Source organism: Anopheles marshallii, chromosome 2, assembly GCF_943734725.1.
Source record: "Anopheles marshallii chromosome 2, idAnoMarsDA_429_01, whole genome shotgun sequence".
Lineage (NCBI taxonomy): Eukaryota > Metazoa > Arthropoda > Insecta > Diptera > Culicidae > Anopheles > Anopheles marshallii.
This window is the reverse complement of record NC_071326.1, coordinates 50,018,624-50,039,798: the sequence shown is the minus strand read 5'-3', so window position 1 is coordinate 50,039,798 and position 21,175 is coordinate 50,018,624. Positions and strand designations below refer to the sequence as shown.

Below are 21,175 nucleotides of genomic sequence, written 5' to 3'. Positions count from 1 at the left end.
ACCGAATACGACGTGCACTATCTCCGTCTTTGATTAATGGCCATGGCACCATTACGAAGCTGTAGCTACCCTGGTAGCTGCTGGCGCAAAGTAAGGAAGGAATAGAGAAAAAGCAGGGGTTATGAGAAGATGAGCAAAAGGGCTTGATTTGGTCACATGCCGTGAGAGTACAGTAATCTATCGGCAGTCCCTAGTGTTTCATCAGTGGCCACCAGTGATTCGAAATTGGCCCAAAAGCTAATCAACAGATGTTTTTCCAGTCACTTTTAGGCGCTCGTTCTGTGGCTGCGTCGTGACGCCCGTTGAAAGATTCTTTATTTTCTTCCGTGCCGCTTCGATACCATCGCACTGATCGAATTCCTAAGATGCTACCCAGTGCCCTTAAGATTTGGCGAGGCAAAATTGATTTATCATTCTGCTACACCAGTGTGTGACCTCTTGCGTCTCCCCGTCCATGCCCACTACAACCGGCTGCTGGATGACCGGAAGGATGATCAAACGGACATTTGGGGCCAATTCGAGTGGATTAGATTAGTTCCGGCTGAACAGGGCTCGCCTGTCAGGGAGCAAGAGGGTAAAGCGCAAAAGAGAAGGTGCGCAACGCAACGTACCAGCTCGCTCACACGGAAAAGGGAAACACGAAGCCAACCTCATCATTGGGACAGAAACGGAAAAACGGCCCTTTACCGAGCGATGATATGCATGCGTGCCTACATTCTTATGCTAGGAAAAGGAAAAACACTCCCAAATGGGGTAAATTCACCATAATCTTCACGCTACCCCGATTTCGAGAACCGACCATCTACACCCAATTTATACGCACTGGCTCAACGGACGCACTCACATTCTCTTAATCAACTGAATAACGCTTTTCCGACAATCTGATTAGGATGATTTGGCGCTTCGTCGAATGTTTGGCGATGTTTTTCTTTTCTTCCGAGGCTCGAACAATCGAGCCATGCAGGGTCCAATACGAGATGGGAGCTAATGGTACATTTTTTACGCCCTCTCCATTTGTTTGACAGTCTTTCTTCAAAGAAATGCTTCTATTCATTCATTGTTCTATCGGAGCCTCAAGCTCGCGAACTTGTATCCCAAACATTGGAACAAGTCAAAACGAAGAAGATAAAAAAAAGCCTTCTCATTTAGCCTGTACGTTCCGAGACTGTCGGGCCCTTGTCATGCTGCTTTCCTTTAAAAGCAATGTTTTTTTTGTCATGTGTTAGTGTGTTTTTTTTCTACACATTTTATGCTTCTGCTCCAGTGAATTTCATTTATATTCGCTTCTTTTGTTCTGTCCTATTGAAAGGATATTGAAAAATCCTAAATTTAAATCAAAGCCAATTCAGGGTCGTACCATGAAACTTTTGCGATGGTTCATCTTTTTCCCGTTACATTCAGAAAAAAAACACACACACAACACTAAACCCTTTGCTTTGACTACAAAAGATGATTAAGAGATCAATAAATAAGCTTCAAAAGGCCAGGATCTTATAAATTCATCAACAATGAACCTGATTCGAAAGCGTCGTCTAGGGAATAGGTTGAAAAAATTAGGTTATCTCCAACCAAGAGCAACAGAATCCTTTTTATCTTTCTTCCATCAAAGAAAAATTCGCGAGCGGTTGTGGGAGGTTCAGCAAAGCGTAGGTGAGTTGAAAGCAGATAACAGCATGGTTCGCTTGCGAAGGAACAAACATGAAAGGGGTTTAATTGATTAATCGAAGGATGAACTTTGTCCCGCAAAATTTGCTTCCTGCAAGATTTGTGGTGTACAGCACCAGATGAACACATCGTTTGTCACTACAACGTCAACTGGAATTGTGGTTTGTGCTAGTAATTCCAATGCTGAACTAACGTTAAATTTCAAGTGCGATGACACGGAAGGGATAGTTGAAAATACCATTGCTTATTAAAGCTGCACAAAATCTACCAAATTATTTCATTTAATATCTTAAGTAAACATGTTTTTCGGCTTCTGTCATTTGGTCTTCTGTTTTGGTGTAGTAGACAAAATAAAGATAATTCTTAATCCGTCAGCCAAAGTGAGCATTGATTATGGATCGGGAAACTGGAGTTCCTCAGCCGTAAAAGCAGGTTGACACTAGTTGATAATTATCCAACGATCTTTAGAATGTTTTGTTGGTAGTTATTTAGCTTTTTCGACCTCTTGCCTATTAACTGTTACTCTGTGCTGGCCTCTAACTTATTGAAGTTAAATTTCTGCTTGCGTTTTGCCCTTAACAAAATGCACATCAATTGCCACCGGGGAGACCAGTGACTGCTCTTGATAAACACTTTCACAAATCACAGTCCACCTTGTACAGGTACTTCTTCACTGTTTGGCTGGTTGTTTCAACTTCCAGGGAGAACACAGAGAACACTTTGCCTTCGATCTTCATGTGTAGGCTCTGACGCATGTTACATTGATGTCTGATATCACAGCGTTCTGTGCTGTGCTGTGGCCATTGGAACAGGGCTATTGCATAGCACTTTGTTTATTATTAAGATATAAGTGTCATGTATACTTATGTAATAAGAACTCATTAGGTACACTCATTCAAACTGCATTGCACTCACATCAATACCAATACCAATAACAGATCGCCTATTCGGCAAATGTCAGCAGATGATTATGAAAAATAACAGTTGACTTGTAACAATCGGGCGAGACAGTCAATCAATAATAAATGGAATTGTATACCGAACCTTAAAACAACTTCTATCTTAAGAATAAACAAATAAAACAAATCAACCAAATCGAGGTTAAAACGAATAGATTTCAGTTAGTAAAACTTTTTCGGTTCGGTGTGGCGCATGCTGTAAAGACAACCCCTTTAAAGGATTTGTATACAATTTTTTGTAGCGACTATTGCGCATTAACTGATAGCGCTGCCAAACTATGACTGTGAATAGTTACAAACCGTGAAACAGTGTTGGGTTATCCTCTAGGTAGCGGGAAACTCGTTTGAAAAATCAGTGAAATCCCAATCCATTTTTGTAATGCATACGTTATAATGTACCTCGCTTGTGTTTATGTTCAAAAACCTTTCCGTAAAGCGCGTAAATCGAACTTCAAAAACTCGTATCTTCTGTACAAATACAATATCTCGGTGTTCCAATTTCTTGTACGTCTACGTGAGTCCTCATTCTTGCGTCTGAATTAGTGTTCTGGGTAAATGCTAACTTCCTACTGTTCACCTCACCTCCCTTAGTAAAGATGCCAATTTGCCAATGTTTCATTCAATACGAATACTAATGCAAATAAAGATCGAAACGATTACGTTAAGGACTCACACAAGAACAATATAAAATTTTCTTTCAACTAACTATAAAGCTTCCTGGTGCGATTTGGGAACATTTTTTTTAATTGTACATTTTAGATATAAACTATTTAACCAAATTCTTCTTTATGGATAGAAATATATCCAACATTTTGAAGCCAGCCATGGGCACAGTAACAGTCTTTTTCAAATTTAGAATCAACATTTTCCATTTTCCAACAGCATTAACCTGTCACACTATGAGTGCGTCGAACTCGTGTCACTCGAATTCAAGCTCTAATCTATCGATTTTCACGCTTCCTCATTACAGTCACATCGTCCGGAGGTGCGAGGATATTCCCCAGCCCGATAGGAGGTATGCCCGTCAGCTGGAATCTGTGTGTGCTCGTGCTCATCGTGCTGACACTGGCCCTGCATAACAACCATCCCTCATTAGCCCAAATCAGTCGACCGATATCATCGTCCAGTGCGCTTCTTCGAAGATAGTTTGGCTCTACCCAAGCGCTGTATTCCAATGAATGCCAGGAACGCACTGGGTGGCTGCTATTCAATGCTGTTAGTGCTAACGAGGTCCATTGCAACCTTTCCTAAACACCCCAAGGCTGGCAGCAAAGAATGGACCCTGGTACCGCATCATCCACCACCTTGTCCTCGTCCTTGGAAACTACAATTATCGATGGAGCTTACTGGAAAACTTACTGGATTGAATCCTCGGATTGTCGAACATTTCGTTGTTACGTTTCATTTCATACGTGTCTTATGTTATTGAAGCTCTTTTCCTCCACTTCCTCTCAAGCTCCCATCCAACTTCTTCCATGCATAATCACACTAATATTAATGTGTGTGTGTTCGTGTGTCATCTCGTCGATAAATCATGCGGTTGGGAGAGAATATTTCTGCAGCTGCCTGCAGACCGCAACCATCACTTTGTCTGCAACAGAAGCCAAAGCCACGACCGTGATGTTTAGAATGACACTAATGATAATGATAATGATAATGGTGATGGTGATGAGTGTGTTGCAGAACTCTTTACGTTTTGGATGTTACGGGCATGATATCCACACAAAGACATATTCTACGTCATACATCTTTAAGGGTGTAGACATTCGCCAGTAGGAAAAGGGGGTTTAATTATCAGAATTCGTTAAATGGAAATATGATCAACTTCAAAACGCATTCATTGCAATGCCAACATGTATGTTTCGTTTCAAAAGGCTCCTAGAACTTATCAACGGTCTATTTCTATCTTACATAAGCGATAAGGTAAGGTACAAGCTTCATCAAACAATGTTGCTGTATCATGCCGAGGTACCTTAATTTCCGCACCGAACGACCCTTTGATGTATAATCTACACATATGTGTAGTAAAAACAAACCAAGTTCTCACCTAGCATACCAATGACCACGATAGAAACAGTGTCAAATCTAACCACTAAAACTATCGACCAAAAACACACCATTGAAATAATTGAATGTAAATTTGGTCGTGTGGTCCGGGCACGTGTCATGCATTCGATAATGAGCCGATAGTGAACACGAAACAGTCATCTCTGCCATTTGCAATAAAAAACGAAAGGTATCTGCCAGAAAAAAAGAAAGGTAAATTTCATTTGTTCGTTTAGCTTTACTATTTGTTTTTTTTTCTTCTTTGCCAAGATGGATAAAAACCCATTTCACTGTTTAATGTTCCCTTTTTTCTGCCCAGTAAATGTGTGTGTGTGCGAATGCAACATCAAACCGAGCATCGGAACTCATTGAAAGCAAGAGCTAGAGTGCATTCGGTCATATGGTGCATCGTGCATCACCTTAAAAAACCTGCACCCACTATCATGCTGATGATGATGATGGTGATGATGCCAATCATGGGTTTTCGTTCCATTTTGCACTCTTCCTCCACTGTTGATGGTGCTGTACGAAAACAGCGCTAGAACGGCGCTAAGGTAGCGGACCGAAACGCGAACAAACGGCGGTTCGTACAGGTTCCGTAAGCGAAAATTTAATTGAAAATGAATAAATGAAGTTATGCTGCTTTGGTGCACTTTCGTTTGATGTGTCGATTTTTGTTTTCCACATTGCTGCTACAGTTGGCTCCCCGTTTTGCACGAGGGGCGACAGGGTGTTTCCATTTGTACGACGGTTTCGATACATGCAATCGAACAGGGAGAGAATATGACACAGAGAAAGCGGGGTTAAATGAGATATTCTTTTTTTATTGGTCAACGAACACTTGCATGAAAATGGCTGCAATAAGTGACACCATTTTATCCCGTACCGTCGGCTGTTTGGCTTCATTGATGGCTTATGAATAGAGAAAAGGAAAATAAACGGAACATAATGATCGCGTGTGATCGTCGCTGGTTACGTCACGGTGTAATGAATTGATTTTTTATGGCACATGTATAGGTGGCGTTAAATAGGCAACTATATTATTGGTTCTTTTGTCGACCTAAAATAAAATGGAGTGCACGCATGACACTTTGGTTTTCTGACGTCTTTTTTTTAACACCGGCATGTTTGCTATTAAAAGTGGAAGCACTCAGGAAATCAGTTCAGCTTAAAAATCATTTCAAATTTGCCAATAATCGTGAACTGGTTCAACACCATTCCTTGTCCGTGTTAGTGGAATGGGAAGTTATCATTGATTCAAAGCACACACGCTTACAGTTCAATTCAATCAACAGGGAAGGGACAAAATGTGTGCACCTCCTGTGCTGCTTCAATCGCCACCCGGCGAGAACCAACGATAGATTAATTGAATCCCCTTGTTGAAATACGAATTTCGTGCACCCGGAGGACAAATTGTTTCTCCTCCAACCAAACCTTTGCGAATGTGACTTGCAAATCAAACCTTATCGCGTTTCTTCCTCCTTCCCTTCCCTTGTTGCACCGTTTGTTTCGTTGGAAGCAGAATAAATTGATTAATTCCACGTGCGGGGTGAAAATAAATCGCCTTTCCTGTCCGCTTGTCGCTGATTGGGCCGCGCATTGATCGATGACTTTTTCACATCGCTAAATCGCTGATCGAAGAGCGTCGTGCATACATTTCGATGTTTATGAAACTAATGATACTACTCAGCAGCATCCTCCCGGTGAATGGCCAGGCGCCTCCATCAAAGTGCACAGGGAATCGCGATACGCAATCAACCGTTCGTGTGCCGGTTACTGACGTTCCGTACCGTCAGGAGCTTTGGTATAATTAATTTTAAATGTATTTATCAATCTTCTCGTGGGAAATTCCACTTCTGAAAGGAAATTGATCACACGAACTACAGCGAGTAGCGAACCACACTACATGGAACAAGCGCCATGGAAATCATATTAGATTGCATCTGCGCTCGATTTTTTTGCATTTCTACTAACATGATTGAAAACATTTGATGTATGAAAGGGCTATCAACGCAACTGATACCAACGAAAAGTTGCTGCAAAACACTCATCACCGTCACTGAAAAAAAAACTATATATTTAAAAGCAGAAGACATACACATGAACATAACAAGAATTCAGAAACTAGATGGTAAAACTGATGTGTAAATAGTTGTTATTGATAAGAGCTTTCCGTTACGTGGATGCACAGACGAATGTGTCTACAGTCGAAGATAGAAACGGGCGCAGCAACATTGCCATTGCTGCCAGTTCCGAAGAAGCGTCATCCAAGTTGCATTGAAATCTCTTCAATCCCGTGGCTAAGCTTACTTTCAACTCATTCCAACGGTCGATCTTGTTTGCTCCGCAATGAAACAGCGAGGGGTTAGAGCTATTAGGGAAAGGCAGTGAACATTGTTGTAGTGACGTCTAAATTTATGAAACCATCAGCGTTGAAAATATGATATACACACAGGTACAAGCCAACCGATGAGCTAGATGTATTAAGTTTCTTTTATATGACCGTGTACGAATACATTTCTGCTAGCAATTCGAAATAGTAAATGGGGAATATGTCTACCAGCAGAAAGAACGAAAGGCTCTAAACCTTTACAGAATGCAAATAGATGAACGAGAGCGGCTAGAACATTATCTAAGCAAACCCTTAACTCTAAACGTTTCTCGATGTAATGACTTGTAACGGTGTAAAGGGGGCAGCTAAATGAAGGCATAAGAAACGCGGTGATAAGAAAATGTACACGATTTCAACATTACATCCAGCTCGACAATGATGATAGTAATTGGATTACGCATAGTAACGAGAAAGAGTGTACAGCAAACAAAACTCTACAAAACGATGGCAAATGAATTCGATCCGAGACAGGAAAAACTAAATCTAACCACAAAATAGACGAATGTTTTGCAAATGGTAGAAAAAGGAAATCAAGAAGGGAAGAAAACTGCCCCGAACGGCAAAATCACTTAATTAATCCATACAACCGAAAAGATACGAACACAGCAACAAACCAAACCAATTAAAAGCAGAATCAGCATGAACATGAATAGTTTAGGTGGCTTTTTTGTAACATGGTCGAAACCGGCGAGTGGTGTACGAGTGGAAATCAAATGTGCAAAAGAAAAGAAACAAACACAACAAACAAACAAAAAACAATGTAGGGTGTGATGCATTTAAGGCGATGTGCAGGACGGTGAGGCTGAAGTTTGCTGAAAGTGTTAGTGTGAGCGTAAATATTAATGAAAAAAAAGGAAATGAAATGAAATCACATTTGAGATACATTTGCAAAAATTTAGTTGCAGTGGAAGGGGGTCGCTACAAATAATTCTCTAGTGCGTTGGGTTGTGCAGGTGAATAGCAAAAGCAGGGTGCATTATATGAAATTGGTTTAAATAAAATGAATCCGAACGAATGCTATTTGGTTGATTGATTGTTTTTGTGTTGTTTGACAAGACGGTACCGTTTGAAAGAAACAATTTTATAACAAAAGAACGGTTTTTAGTGCAGCCTTTTTTGTTCCTGGCAACTTAAACACAGCTAACAAGGTTACTGTAATATAAAAAAATGTTTCGGTATGTAACTTCACTGACACCATTTAAACATTTCTGCATAGGGTACACACGCGAACATACTTTCCGGGTGCGATAAAAAAAATCCACCGACACAATACCTCAATGTTGTGTCGATCATCCAGGTGATCGCTGAAAACCTTGAAGAGGCTTCCCTTAGAGAGGGTAGGGGGACACTCAATGGTCTTGAAATAAGAAGCCGTTGTGATTGGGATAAAATCCAGCCTGACGGTCCAAACTATTCTTTTCCGAGTGACGATCGATTACGAACGATTGCTATATTGATTATTAAAATTGCACTATGGTCTATTGTTTGAGGTGAGATGGTCTTAATTGTTTTGGTTGAAAAATAAACTGTATAGCAGTTAGGCTACAGAACCAGGATGGAATTCGTAAGCAAAGCCCATACATCAATCGACACCAGCTTACAGGTAGACTCTTTCTACACAGACATTCTCATGGCCTTCGACAATGCATTCCATTCCATCCTGATCGAGAAACTTGATGTGCTGTATTTACTGGACCTTTAGGATCATCCTAGTCGAGAAACTTGATGTGCTGTATTTACTGGACCGTAGGCATATGCCGTAAGGATGGTCCCGTCCACATCAAGGCCCATACACACACCCTCCGGCGTTCTGCAGGGCATTAACTTTGAGCCTTTATTGTTGCTGTTCTATATAATCGATCCAGTATATATTCAACCACCCACGAAGCCCAACTTTTCACTACGCACTTGACGATCAGATCCTGGAGTGGAAACAATCCGTGTCACGACTCTAAGCGTTCTAATTGACTCGAGACGCTCCTTCCAGAACCAGCTGGACCATGGTGTAGCCCGATGCAGTACAGTGAGATGACTGATCACGAACATGGCTTGTGAGGTGTTGGACCTAACCAACATCAAGAACGCCACTACTCGACTCTTGCCGTACCACATGTTCGTGTTTCCTTCTTGCGCTCTCAGTTTTCAATAGCGGACAAGGTATCTGCTTCTCAGAGTGCCATGGTTCCTTCCTTAGTCGATTCGTTAGTGGAACGCCTCCATCGCGCCTGCCGAGCTTTTTAATGTCAGTAAATCACTCTCCAACGCTACACTCGGGGGTCGATTTGTACTTGCCAGCTAAAAAAAGCCATGCCCGGATGATGCTGGTCATCAATGGTCCCGAACTCCATTTCCTCTGCTTTTACCCTTTCTTGAAAACGTTCTGCACCTTCAATGCACCACCAATGTTGTTTTTTGTATCACAATAAATGTGATATTTGAATGTATATAGTTTAATAATTTGGTGGCAAGTCTACAAAACATGGGAAGAGTGATCAGTGGAAGAGAAGTTCTTAACTATCCTTCACGAATAACAAACGATCTAATAGTTACAAAATATATGACAGTAATTCACTGGACTTCATTGTTTCACAAAGAGGTCCCGTGTTATATTATTATACCGCAAGAAATTGTCGATGTGAGTTCAGCATCTGAGTTCAAATTTTTTTTTTTCAATGTTTGGTAGTTCTGATGATGATAGTTTTAAAATTTCATTACTTTCAGGTTCATTTTTTTTAGTTCATAAACATTTGGTTTAACGAATCCAATCATCGAACGAATCGAAATAATAAAATATCACTAGAATCGAAAATCTAGAGTTCGAACATCTCTATCCATTGTAGAGGTAAGAGGTGGAAACATCATCATTAATATGACAATTCAGTACATTTTTTACGTATTGTATATCAGTTACGACGTCAGTAAACAAAAATACAATAACAGCCCACCACTAAGGAAACATTTTGCTAACAGCTGCACTCCTATCCGCCAACGAAACAATCAGTCCATGTGCGATTGCTTCAAATTAACTACAATCATGGATAATGATGTATTTATGGCATGCAATATTTGAACAATGCGCAAATATCATTTAAAACCAATTTCATCCAAAACTATGAAAATTTGTTTTTGTTGTTGTATTTAATTTACATAACATGTTTGCATAATGTGTTCATCGATCCTAACCAAATGACAAATAAAATATTTCGTTGTTTTCATTTCCATTGCACTACTACTCCTTTGGACACATTTTAGAATATCTTGTGTGAAAAAGAATAGTGTATAAATTTACAAATATGACATTTATACAGTTATATAAAATAAAACACATAGCACTACTTTTTCACCGATCAGTACAGCTTTGTAGAAGGATCCCTAAATATGGTGCGTTTGTTTGCATAACTTTAGGCGCATTCGTCAAACGCTTTGGAAACGCTATGCTGCACATTTTTATTTCTCGGTTCTACCCCAAAAATAACATTTAGACCAGACCCCAACTCAAGTGAACCAAAACGCTACTTTTGGACCGTGCCCGGAACCACATTTGGACAGCCCAAATATTATCCAAAAGTGGGTCCCGGTTCCTCAGCTTTGGACCTTAACGCTTGTCAGTAACGCTAGCGCTGGGAATCAATCTAAAGCAGAGCAAATTAAGAATCGTTTCAAGACAAAAGAAATACAGCATTTCTTCTTCCTTTGGAAGAGAGCATAAAAAGGTATCCCACACACACTCTCACACACACTTTCGGCTATGCCTGTCTTATTTTACTCTACCTTATCTATGTATTTTCTACACTGCTTTACCTTCTCTGTGTTCTCTGACACCTCTTCCGTACTGTTTTGTCTCGTAGGAGACCGTGTGCAATACTACTCTATTCTGCATGTGTGAATGGATGGATGGCTTTGCGCACGGAAGTGGAAGTGCGTACAAAGTAAAGAGAAGTGTGACAGATATTTTTGAATTCGTATGAACGCACAGAACAGCTGGAGAAAGAACGAGAACAGAACTTTTGTATTATACCATTTGATAGCAATTTACCTCGACTGCGAATCGATGCGGCCACGGAGTCCTAGTCTGAGGGTAAGCAAACGCGTCGGGTTTTGTTGCATGATCAGCGCGTCGATCGATGCGTCGATATGCAACATTGGTTTGAATGCATTTTAGTCATTCGTTATGCACTTGCATCAAACGAACAGTACCATCCTTATTTTGTTCAAAATGCAAATAAAAAAGACCGAGTTCGAAGTCAATTTTCTATTATGACAGGTGCTGTTGTATGCGTTTCTTCTATGCCTCTTTTATATTCTTATTACGTTCTTGCAATTTTGCTTCAAATAATAGTCGACGGACGAACAGGTTAAGAATATCATGTTTATTCAATGTAATATTACCAAAATAAATGGGTTTTATCGCAGAACATAGATCGTAGATCGTAGAGAATTGTACTCCAATCCACCTCCACTCTCCTACGTTGCAACAAACCAAAACACACAACTTCGAAGGAACCCCCCACCATTCTCCCTCTCACAACAAGCACCCTCAATTATCCTTCCGATAATGGTCTGACAATGGTTTTATTGATTTCGAACCCAACAAGATAATTCCAAGAGACAATCCGCGCCGCCTGGCCAGAACTGTAGCAAAAGCCGATATAAAGTTAGTCTTATGTATGTTATAGTCTTAGTATGATAGTCATTGGTTAACATTTTTATACTAGCGATTAAATGTCTCTCTGTGTGGGATAGATCCACGGTTAGGATTGAGGTTAGGATCTAAATAGTTATGTTCATCGTTTCTGAGCGCTGTAAGGAGAGTTGAGGTTTTCCGTAAAATTTCATCCATAAACAGTCGGAAGGAAATATTTTTCCAAAACCTCCAAGCGCTGCTACTGAGTGATTCAACATACTCGATTCGGAATTTGTTTGATGTTAGGCAAACATTCGTCAACACGAGAGTTTTGTTTTGTTTTTGTCTTCAATTGGTGTTGGATAAGATAGAAACGTTCCACCCATTTGAAATTGGGTAACATTGTTAATATAGTTAAACATTCTTCATTTTCTATGTGATTTTTACTCACACTCTCATTGCTTCGGCCCAACTGTGTTATTACACGAGCGGCAGGAATATTTCTGTCTGTTTCTGGCTGGTATTGGCGGATAGAATTCAAAATCAAGTGACAGAGTTTTCCCCCATATAATAAGCCCTTTATTGTTCATTCCTAGCTCCCTCTGCTCCCCCCTCTCCAGTCATACAATTTTTGGTTATATTTTTTGTTACCCTAAGGTAGTTTATAAGCATAGGTGAAACCTACAGGCAGACCTGTTTAAGAAATTAAAATTGAAATTATACCTGTGTAAAGACGTGAAATGAATCAACCTTCCTGTGGCCATGCCATCCGGCGACACCAATGTGGACTCGAAAGCAAACCACCGTTAGAATGAAGATCAAAGATATGAGTGGTGATCTATTTCAAAAGCTATCTTCAATGAGGATTGAAAGCTGAAGGATAATGACTAGTACGGCCAATCTCGTCCAATCTTGGCCAATATCCATATCCCGTCCCTTGTTTCATACCTAGTGATTTCCTGCTCCATGCGTGGAACATCTTCTTTGGCATATTCCAGAACTACTTCAAGGAGGAAGGAAAGGAATCTGGAATCAAGGATAAAGGAATCTAGCACAATACTTCCAACACTAAACATTTACTGTGCAATCCTAAAGAATCGTCGGCCACTCGAGAAGTGTATGAATCCTAAAGCATTTTGTACTGCGCAACAAAAGAAGATCTGCGCAAAACGTGCGGACTGCAAAGTGCTAATACGCACAGTATCTAACTATGCGTGAAATGCGTGCGTGTTTGCGTGCGTGTTGTAATCGAGGGGAAAATGAATCCCATCGACCCAAGCTTTGAAGCGTGTTACCATTCCGTGTGAGTGCAAGCAAGACGTAAATAGCGGTTAGAGCGAGCACTTTGATGTTTCGTATGGCGTCTGGTCTAAATGTTATGTTTAATATTAAACACAAAGATATTAAATGTCACATGAATTATAACTCTGATGATTCTTTTCCATGATAGAATGTAATGGGAATTTTTGTTCAAGTTCCATTTTTGCTCAAGTTCATTGCCCAACTACCGTTTCGAACACGTTTCCCTGAGCACGTACGCGGGATTAATTTCAAACAGTAAGCCGATACTATACACGGATCTGTAATCAAACAACGGTCGTGATGCGATTTCAGGTGAGCAATTATTCTGCATCTTCTGCCAATAGCTCGGCACTGGCCATTGCTTGTACATAATTACCAAATCGAACGAGACACTTTTCATTCTTCCAGCTAGTTCAAAAGTACTTACCAGCAGCCGGTGTGACACCATTCTTCATAGTGTTTCTTTATGTGCCTTTCCGTCACATTGCACTGAGAAATAACGAGTGTACTCAGTTTAAACAAAACTCTAAAGACGTAACACCATCAAACACTAGCAACTCGGCAGCAACAGTCAGCACGCTTAAGACACTCCATTAATCATTTGCCATTAATTATGCATAAAGTAGTACAATGGGTGGCACTGTTGAAGTAGCAACCATGCGCTCCATTCGTCCGAGTCATCGTTAAACGGATGGGGAATGATTAGCCCCCGACGGAGGTTAAGTCCAACACCGACAAGCTGGTCAGGTTCATCTTCATCATCGCTTCTCGTCACCGGCAACCAGCGGCACCTGCCGTCCGTTCCGTTTCGATCGGGACGGTCCGCTCCGGAAAGGATGTCATCCTACGAAAGCATACTGACGGAAGGACTTCTCGACGGAAGTGGCGTCCTGCTGGTTTTGCAGCCGTACACCAAACAATGCACGCGAGGGACGAGTAGTGCGATCATTTATCAGCGCCTGGCAGGAGTTTAAGTGAGAGATTATCGCCACGAGACGAAGTTCGGGACTATCCGGAACTGCGAACGCCATTGTTCCGGAAGTGCTGCCCGGTGAGCTGCCGGTGAAAAATGGTTTTGTAAGGATTCGTCGTCCTCGATGCTATTTCTCTTCGCGTTCGCTTCACTCACTGAATCATGCATCTGGCCGGATTCCGGTTGCAGCTTTCGTCAGCCGAGGTGAGAACTCAGCATACGGATGGAAGCCACACTCGGAGCGTGAACAATAATCCCCCTCAAACGGTGACATCGGCATGGGAATTCGGGCAGGTTGCTGTAAATTTTCTTGTTTGTCTGCGAGGCTCTGCGTGTGAGTATGTCCAGCTTCCGGTGCAGCATTGGTCACATGGCAAAATGTTCCCGATAGATCGCCTGCAAACAATGAGGATGCAAAAACGTGGAACGTGCTGCTAGATGAATGAATAATACGGTCAGTCAAACACCAACCGGGGGCAATAGTACGGCAGGCAAAAAGTAACCGTGGTCGAGACCCTGGACAAGGAAAGCGTAAATCTTTACAAACAACAATACGCTATCATCTGTACGAACTCGACATGTGTTTATCAAGGGGACAAACGATCATCTGCCCAAGATGTAGATTAAGTCGTTGCGTAAGTTGCAAAAAAAAAGCTTCAAAATGCTTTTAGCTGTAATATTTCAAAAACCATAAAGTTTGCTGCAGACTCAACATTTGCAAGGGTATCATAATAGTTCTTTTTTATAAACAATGCTATATTTAAAACATTGCTCCACTGACATATAAGCAATGAATATTATTGTTTTATTAAGCTTTTTTGGGTATAATTTTGCAACATCGATCAAGAACTTCTTCCCTTGCTTGCATCGACACATGTACGTCTTAAACAAATCTCAAATATCCACGAGGTACCGTAAATTCTAACGTTCATAAATGATATCTTTAGTTCTTAGTTGTATTACCGTACACTGTCTGCATACACCAGAGAGCTGTTGGCAATGGATTTCAATCAGCAAATTTCTCTACACTCCGCATTAATTTACGTTGGCTACATGCTTTCACACGAATCGTCACCATTCAGCACAGTGAATTGGTGCTCGAGAGCAGACACACACACACACTCACAAATACATGCACACTACACAAACACATAGCGTAAATGTAACCGTTTTACCACCCAACGCGACTGATTGCATTTCGCATCGAATTGTGACCGGAAAACAGTTTTCCCAAAATCCCGCCCGGTATGTGGTTGTTCGCAGGGAAAGATACTTTTGGCGCTCGTCTGGGAAGCAGCGAACAAACAGCTCGTTAAATCAATTATAATTAAAAGCTTTACATGTCTGTCGCACGGCGTGTAGCAACCACCGTCGATCGAAATCGCACCGTAGCAAGGGAGAAAATGGGAAGAGTTTGGGATGCATTTACTAGCAAAACAAGTGCAGTGCTTGTGATGGTGGTTTGATTTAACAAGCATTCTTCGGATAAATTTGTTGTTTCTGGTTTCTGCAAACGAAACAATCTTGACTTTACATTGTAACATTGCGAAAATATGCAACTTTAACCAATTACCCTTATACCGTACAAGATACAGCACGAAAAAATTCGGAGTTCCGCGGGAATTTGTTCTCAGTTATTTTTATTTTATTTCTTTATTTACATTATTTAACGTTATTTAACGTTTTGCTTTGTAAAAACCTTATAACAAGGGTGACATTGTCTCACTCTATCAATATTCCTACTTTTTATGTATCTTTCATAATTATTCTTGTTTGTTTCGACGCGATCGTTTGTCTTACCTATCCTTGTTTACATCTTATACGTGTCCAAAGTATTCCGTGCGTTTAAATTACCGATTCCTACAAATCACAACTTCCGTCCTGGCCTAAGTATATACGGCTGTCGCCAGATCTGCCAGTCTAGCCACAGAAGAAGACGTAGATACAAATTAATACCACAGCCCTTACAATCTAACTTGGATTCCTTCCTTGGCTCTAACCCGATGAAACGCAAGAGTGAAAATTGAATCAAACTGTTTACTTTGTTACGACACCCGGGTAAGCAGGATAACTTGCCTTCGTAAACCATCGTTACCCTGGCAGTCTAGCAGAACATTGAGAACTCGGACTATGCCCGACCCGCTACTCGGTTATGCTACGGATGGTACTGTCTACGGCCAAACTGTCATCGCATCGTGAGCATTTGCGGCAAGAATAAATATAAATCGAACATACATTTGACTAAACATTATAAATTACTCTTATCCGCAATGGACCGCATGGGTTTCGTAATGGAACCTATTTGCCAAAGTTACTCACGCACAGTCCCACAGTGCCAGCAGTGTGTAGCATACTGCTATGGTTAAGGCTGCAGCGGACGTTAAGCATAAATCAATCGAACGTTACTCAACCACGTTAGCGGATGCATACACCCGAAGGGACCCAGTGGGGGACCCTTTGTACCTCGGTCTAGGTGTGGTTGCAACGGAGCATTATCTTAATGTCTAAGAATTAACCAGATTATTCAATTACGATCCACCGGCACCCCTGAACTTCCCTGATCCAGCATTGTAAACCAGGTGCGAGAGCCAGCGTGAGACAAATACTTCTTTGACGCTCATCTCACCATGCGTGAGGTCGACCAGATGGTCAAGTGCGAACGTTGACGCTATTCAATTACCCACCCGAGAGGGGGGGATTGATGGCTTGTTTACTTCTGTGTCGATTGCTCGTTTGATACGCTCGTACAACTTTACTAATCATAGGTTGGCGATCAATCGGGCCTAAACGAGCGTATCCCGGTAGGGCCAAACGTATTGACCCGAACGTAAGATTTTTTTTTTCTCTCTATCTCACTCTCTTTTTTCCCTCTTTCCTTCTTCGTTCTCTCGCTCCTTCATCACTCGCACAGGTAAATTCTTGCTCCTCCGGTCAATGCACCAGAATGAAGCGACCCGCGCGATGGTTGTCGAATTAAATTTAATTCCTCACAATTATTTTTCAAACAAATAGCCCACACTTTGGGATGGCCTTCGGTGCGATAGGATCTCCGAAACGTCCGCAAAGCACACCTGCCCCGCCAATGCTCGATTTCGGTGTGTAATGGCGTTCAATTGCTCGATTGTTCGGTGTAGCACGAATCGTTTTTGAGTTTTCAGCGCAAACGGTCATTAACGTTCATAATATGGTATTAAAATTGTCGAATTATTTTCCAGCAGCACACCATGGACGATCGCGCCATTTTATCTACGCGAACGTGCGAGTAATTGTTTATTATTGTGCGTTCAATTAGCAACCGGATTTGTTTCGAAATGTAAGCCATGTAATGATACCTTCTGTGGGTAGATGTACCGGAACGAAAACAAATCATCACAAATTTGCATCATCACAAGTTTCACAGGATTCAGTTTCGTTGCTTCATATGTATAAAAACGTAGGAAATTACTGTTAAATTTTTCTTACTTTAAGGTTCCAATTATTTAATAAGAAAACTATGTTTGGTTTCACATAATTAAACGAACAAAAAATACGTATCCGAATCACTTTGGATTGATGTGGAAATTGAGCAATAGCCAAATCACCTATACATTCCCAGAATGTTGGATTATAGCTAATCTAATCAAGAAATCGCTAAATTACTTCGTTCCTATTCGAATCTTATGCAGGTTTACGTAACGTCTGTACTACCAGCAAAATCAAGAAATCAGAAACAATATTTTAAAATGGAACTTGAAGAAATCGAAGCAAAAATCAAAACGCTTACGTCGGGCGACACCCTTCACATGTGGAAGAACATTTTAAACATTCATCATTGCTTTGACTGGATTGTTTATGCGACAATCGACAGCAAAGAACCTTGAGCAAACAATCTGGACAAATTTCTAACAAAGTTCAGATGTGGCTCATGCACTCAAGGTGTACTGAGAAGATGCTTTATTCTGTCAGGATTGATGTAATGTAAGTGACACTTCCAAAAACGGTATGCGTTGAACACCTCAAGGATGAATCGATGCATACATATTGTTGATTTCCCCAAACAGTGTTCTATTTCGGTCTTTACGCCGTTCGGTAGTTGCAATTTGAATCGTGACAGCACCCGCCTTGCACACTGTACAATGAACGACTTGAGTTTTGTGGAAGTCGTTACCACTAATGTGGCTATCGCTCGTCTTCGAGTGGCTCGACATCTTATGTGCATCTACGGTACAGTACTAATGCGGAACCCCTGGGAACCGATCAACGATAATAACATCGATAATCGAAGATCATATCATCGAGCCACCGATACGACTACTATTATTTACGAAACTTAAGTAATTCTAAATGATTACTCATAGTTTACAATTTTGGAATAATTTAAAGTCTAATCAACGTCTGCCTAAAACATTAAAATAAAGCTAATTATCCAGGGAGCGTATTCGTTCCAACATCAATAGGATTGATGCTGCAAAGCAGCTGCATTTCCTTACCATGCTATTTTCCTTTACTACACAGCTAATACGCACACAGAAGTATGCGATTGTTCCCAGCACAAATCATATCAATGCACCAATTTGTTTGTTATTACAACCCTGTAGGATATGCTACCCAATCACTACTCAAACCATCGCAATGGAGTGCATTCAAGCGGAAATTGGAAATATTGCACTTCAAACGCGTCTATGACTTCCCGTATCTCCAAACTCATCTACTGGGGTTTGTCTGTTCAATTTATTACTAGCATTGAAGATTGCCAAAGTGCTGTGACATGGTGTACCGGTATATATGCTCCAGTATCCTTTTGCACACAATGCACACGAACGGGTTGTATGCTTCGATTGCTATCAATATTCTCATTCCACCCCATGCAACGGATTGTCATCGGCTCCTCAGGGTAAGATTTGTGTCCAATTTGTACACCTGATGTAACGAAGGTTCGGAGATAGGTTTGCATTTTTTTTACGACTGATTCCGCATCATTTTCCAAAACATCTGGATTCGTTCAATGTGTGTTGCAGTCTGTTGCAACGACACAGTGGTCGTTTGTTTTGCGTTTGTTAAGAAAAAAAATTCTACACTTGTATTATTTTTATTCTTATTCGTCTTGTATTGGATCATCTGAATACCTGCAATACTTAGTCTCGCTAAATTATCCTGTTATGTCAAACCTAAATGCTTATGAAACATGAACGAATCCCAGGATTTAACGAAACTTTTCATTATGAATATAACATACAATCCTTATTCTCTTGTAGCTTTTTCAAAACAACTTCGGCTCAAAGTTCTTCTGTTTCACTCCGTTCGCTGCTTTCGATCCGATGACCCTAAAGAATAGACAAACGAGTTCGCGTATAGCTGCAGCAACAGGAAATAAGATTTTACCATTGATCTCCTTGGGGATGTACCGTCGAGCAGGACGTGAGTGCATCGAGCACTGATTTTCCCTGCATTTTCTACGCGGATAGGAAGTACGGATACACAATACAAACTCTCTAACTATTGCTCATCATTTCACTTCGACTTTGGCATCGTTTCGCCCGAACTGTACGACCGTCCGTACCGGGGGCCCAACAACGACGGGTGGCATCCACGCTGCATCTACCGGGTATTGTTTTCCTTCGCTCCGGAAGCTGTGGTGCTGAACATGGGGCAAAATGTTGGCAAAAGCATGGCGTCCGGTGTTCCGTTCCATTGGGAAACTCGTCGAAGAAGTTAATAAAAATAAGCATAAAATCTTATTGGAAAATTGAACAATAACACCAGAATCGGCGAAGTGGTGGATCGATCGAACACCGCGCATTCGCGAGAATCCTGTGCCAGCGATGCGTTCTTATTCCGGATTGTGTTCCGGATTTTGGTGGTCGATGGTGCAATGATGCGGGAAACCGGTCTAGAGAAAGGGATAAGGCTCACATACACAAAAAAATTCACATAAACCAAACTTTCTCCCTTTGCACGTCGGAACGGGACGGCCAGAGAACACGGTTGTGGTAGAAATTCCCGCACCCTCGGTACCGAGTATCCGGTTGTTCAGACACGAACCGAACTGAAGGATGAAAATAAAGAAATCATAACAAAAAATGGATAGACTCCAACCGATTTTCCACCGATGACGAGCGTAAGTGCTAGCGCGTAAGTATGTTTGTGAGTTTATGATCTTGCAAGAACCGTATCGTAAAGCAATGTTTTATGGTCTGCAAAATTGATAACAAATTCATACCGTCGATATTGCTCGCCAGCACAACCATCACGCCAAAGTTGATGCTGTAAGGGGAAAAACTCTAAAAACCGACATCCGGCGTCAGGAATCAAAATTGAAGTGTTGCATTGTAAAATGTATCCACTTACTGGCACTGGAATTCGATCAGGAAACGATGCACGGAGATTGGAAAAAATATCAATCGTTAAAACTGGCCCATAATAGAATATACGAGTGCATATTCAAACAACCTACAAATAACCATGGTTTTTTTTTTTAATCAACAAGTGATACTAATGTGGATATGTCCTAAATTTGGTATTTTAGAAGAGTTTTGGATCAGATAACAAGTAGATTTAGACCGACTACAAGCCTGTACCTATATGTCTGCTGCCCTTTTTACGGCTTTGGTGTTGTCCTCGAAGGCGATTGTTTGCACAATATTTGAAAACAAAGGATGAACTACAAAGGGCCGAAAGGAGAAGACTGTTGCCTCGCGCAAAGCGGTGCATAAGCCTCGTGATTTTGATGTCATACATTGGAGTACCCGGGAGCTTGTCAATCCGACCACATCCAACAAGGAAGGTTTCGCGATGTCAATCTTAACGCAGAACCACAGAAGATGGTCCACATCATGAAATCCAATTCCCCAGCCACACACTTTTAATGTTGCCAGGTTAATACGCGGTAGATGTCCATCCAGAAGCAAACGATTTGATATGAGTCGAGAAATCTTTCCATGGGGTCATCATTCCAATCCAAATCATAGGATGATTTCACCAAACCAAACCCGCTGTCCAATGAGCTGGTTTTGACCAATGAGTCTGCATTCTCATTACCGGAAATTCCACAGAGAGAAGGGACCCAGATTAGTGTCCCATAGAAACGTCTTGTTAAACATTGAGCCTAGCAACTCAACAAACTTAACGACAAAAAAGTTTTTGCTCTTAACACCGTAGCCAGCAATCTGGTGTGATACTGGTTAATTTTGTATGTATGGCCGTCCTTGTGCTCACATAAACAACCCTTTGGCGAA

General features: G+C 41.1%; 1 protein-coding gene across 1 annotated transcript in view; it reads left to right on the top strand.

Annotated features, from left to right (window-relative positions):
* LOC128719110 (uncharacterized) overlaps positions 1-3,770 on the top strand; it is a 104,293-nt gene extending 100,523 nt beyond the window's left edge. The window contains exon 7 of the mRNA XM_053812731.1: positions 3,595-3,770. Within this exon, the coding sequence (XP_053668706.1) occupies positions 3,595-3,770 (176 nt within the window). The remainder of the gene's footprint in view (positions 1-3,594) is intronic.
* Positions 3,771-21,175: the final 17,405 nt, after the last annotated feature.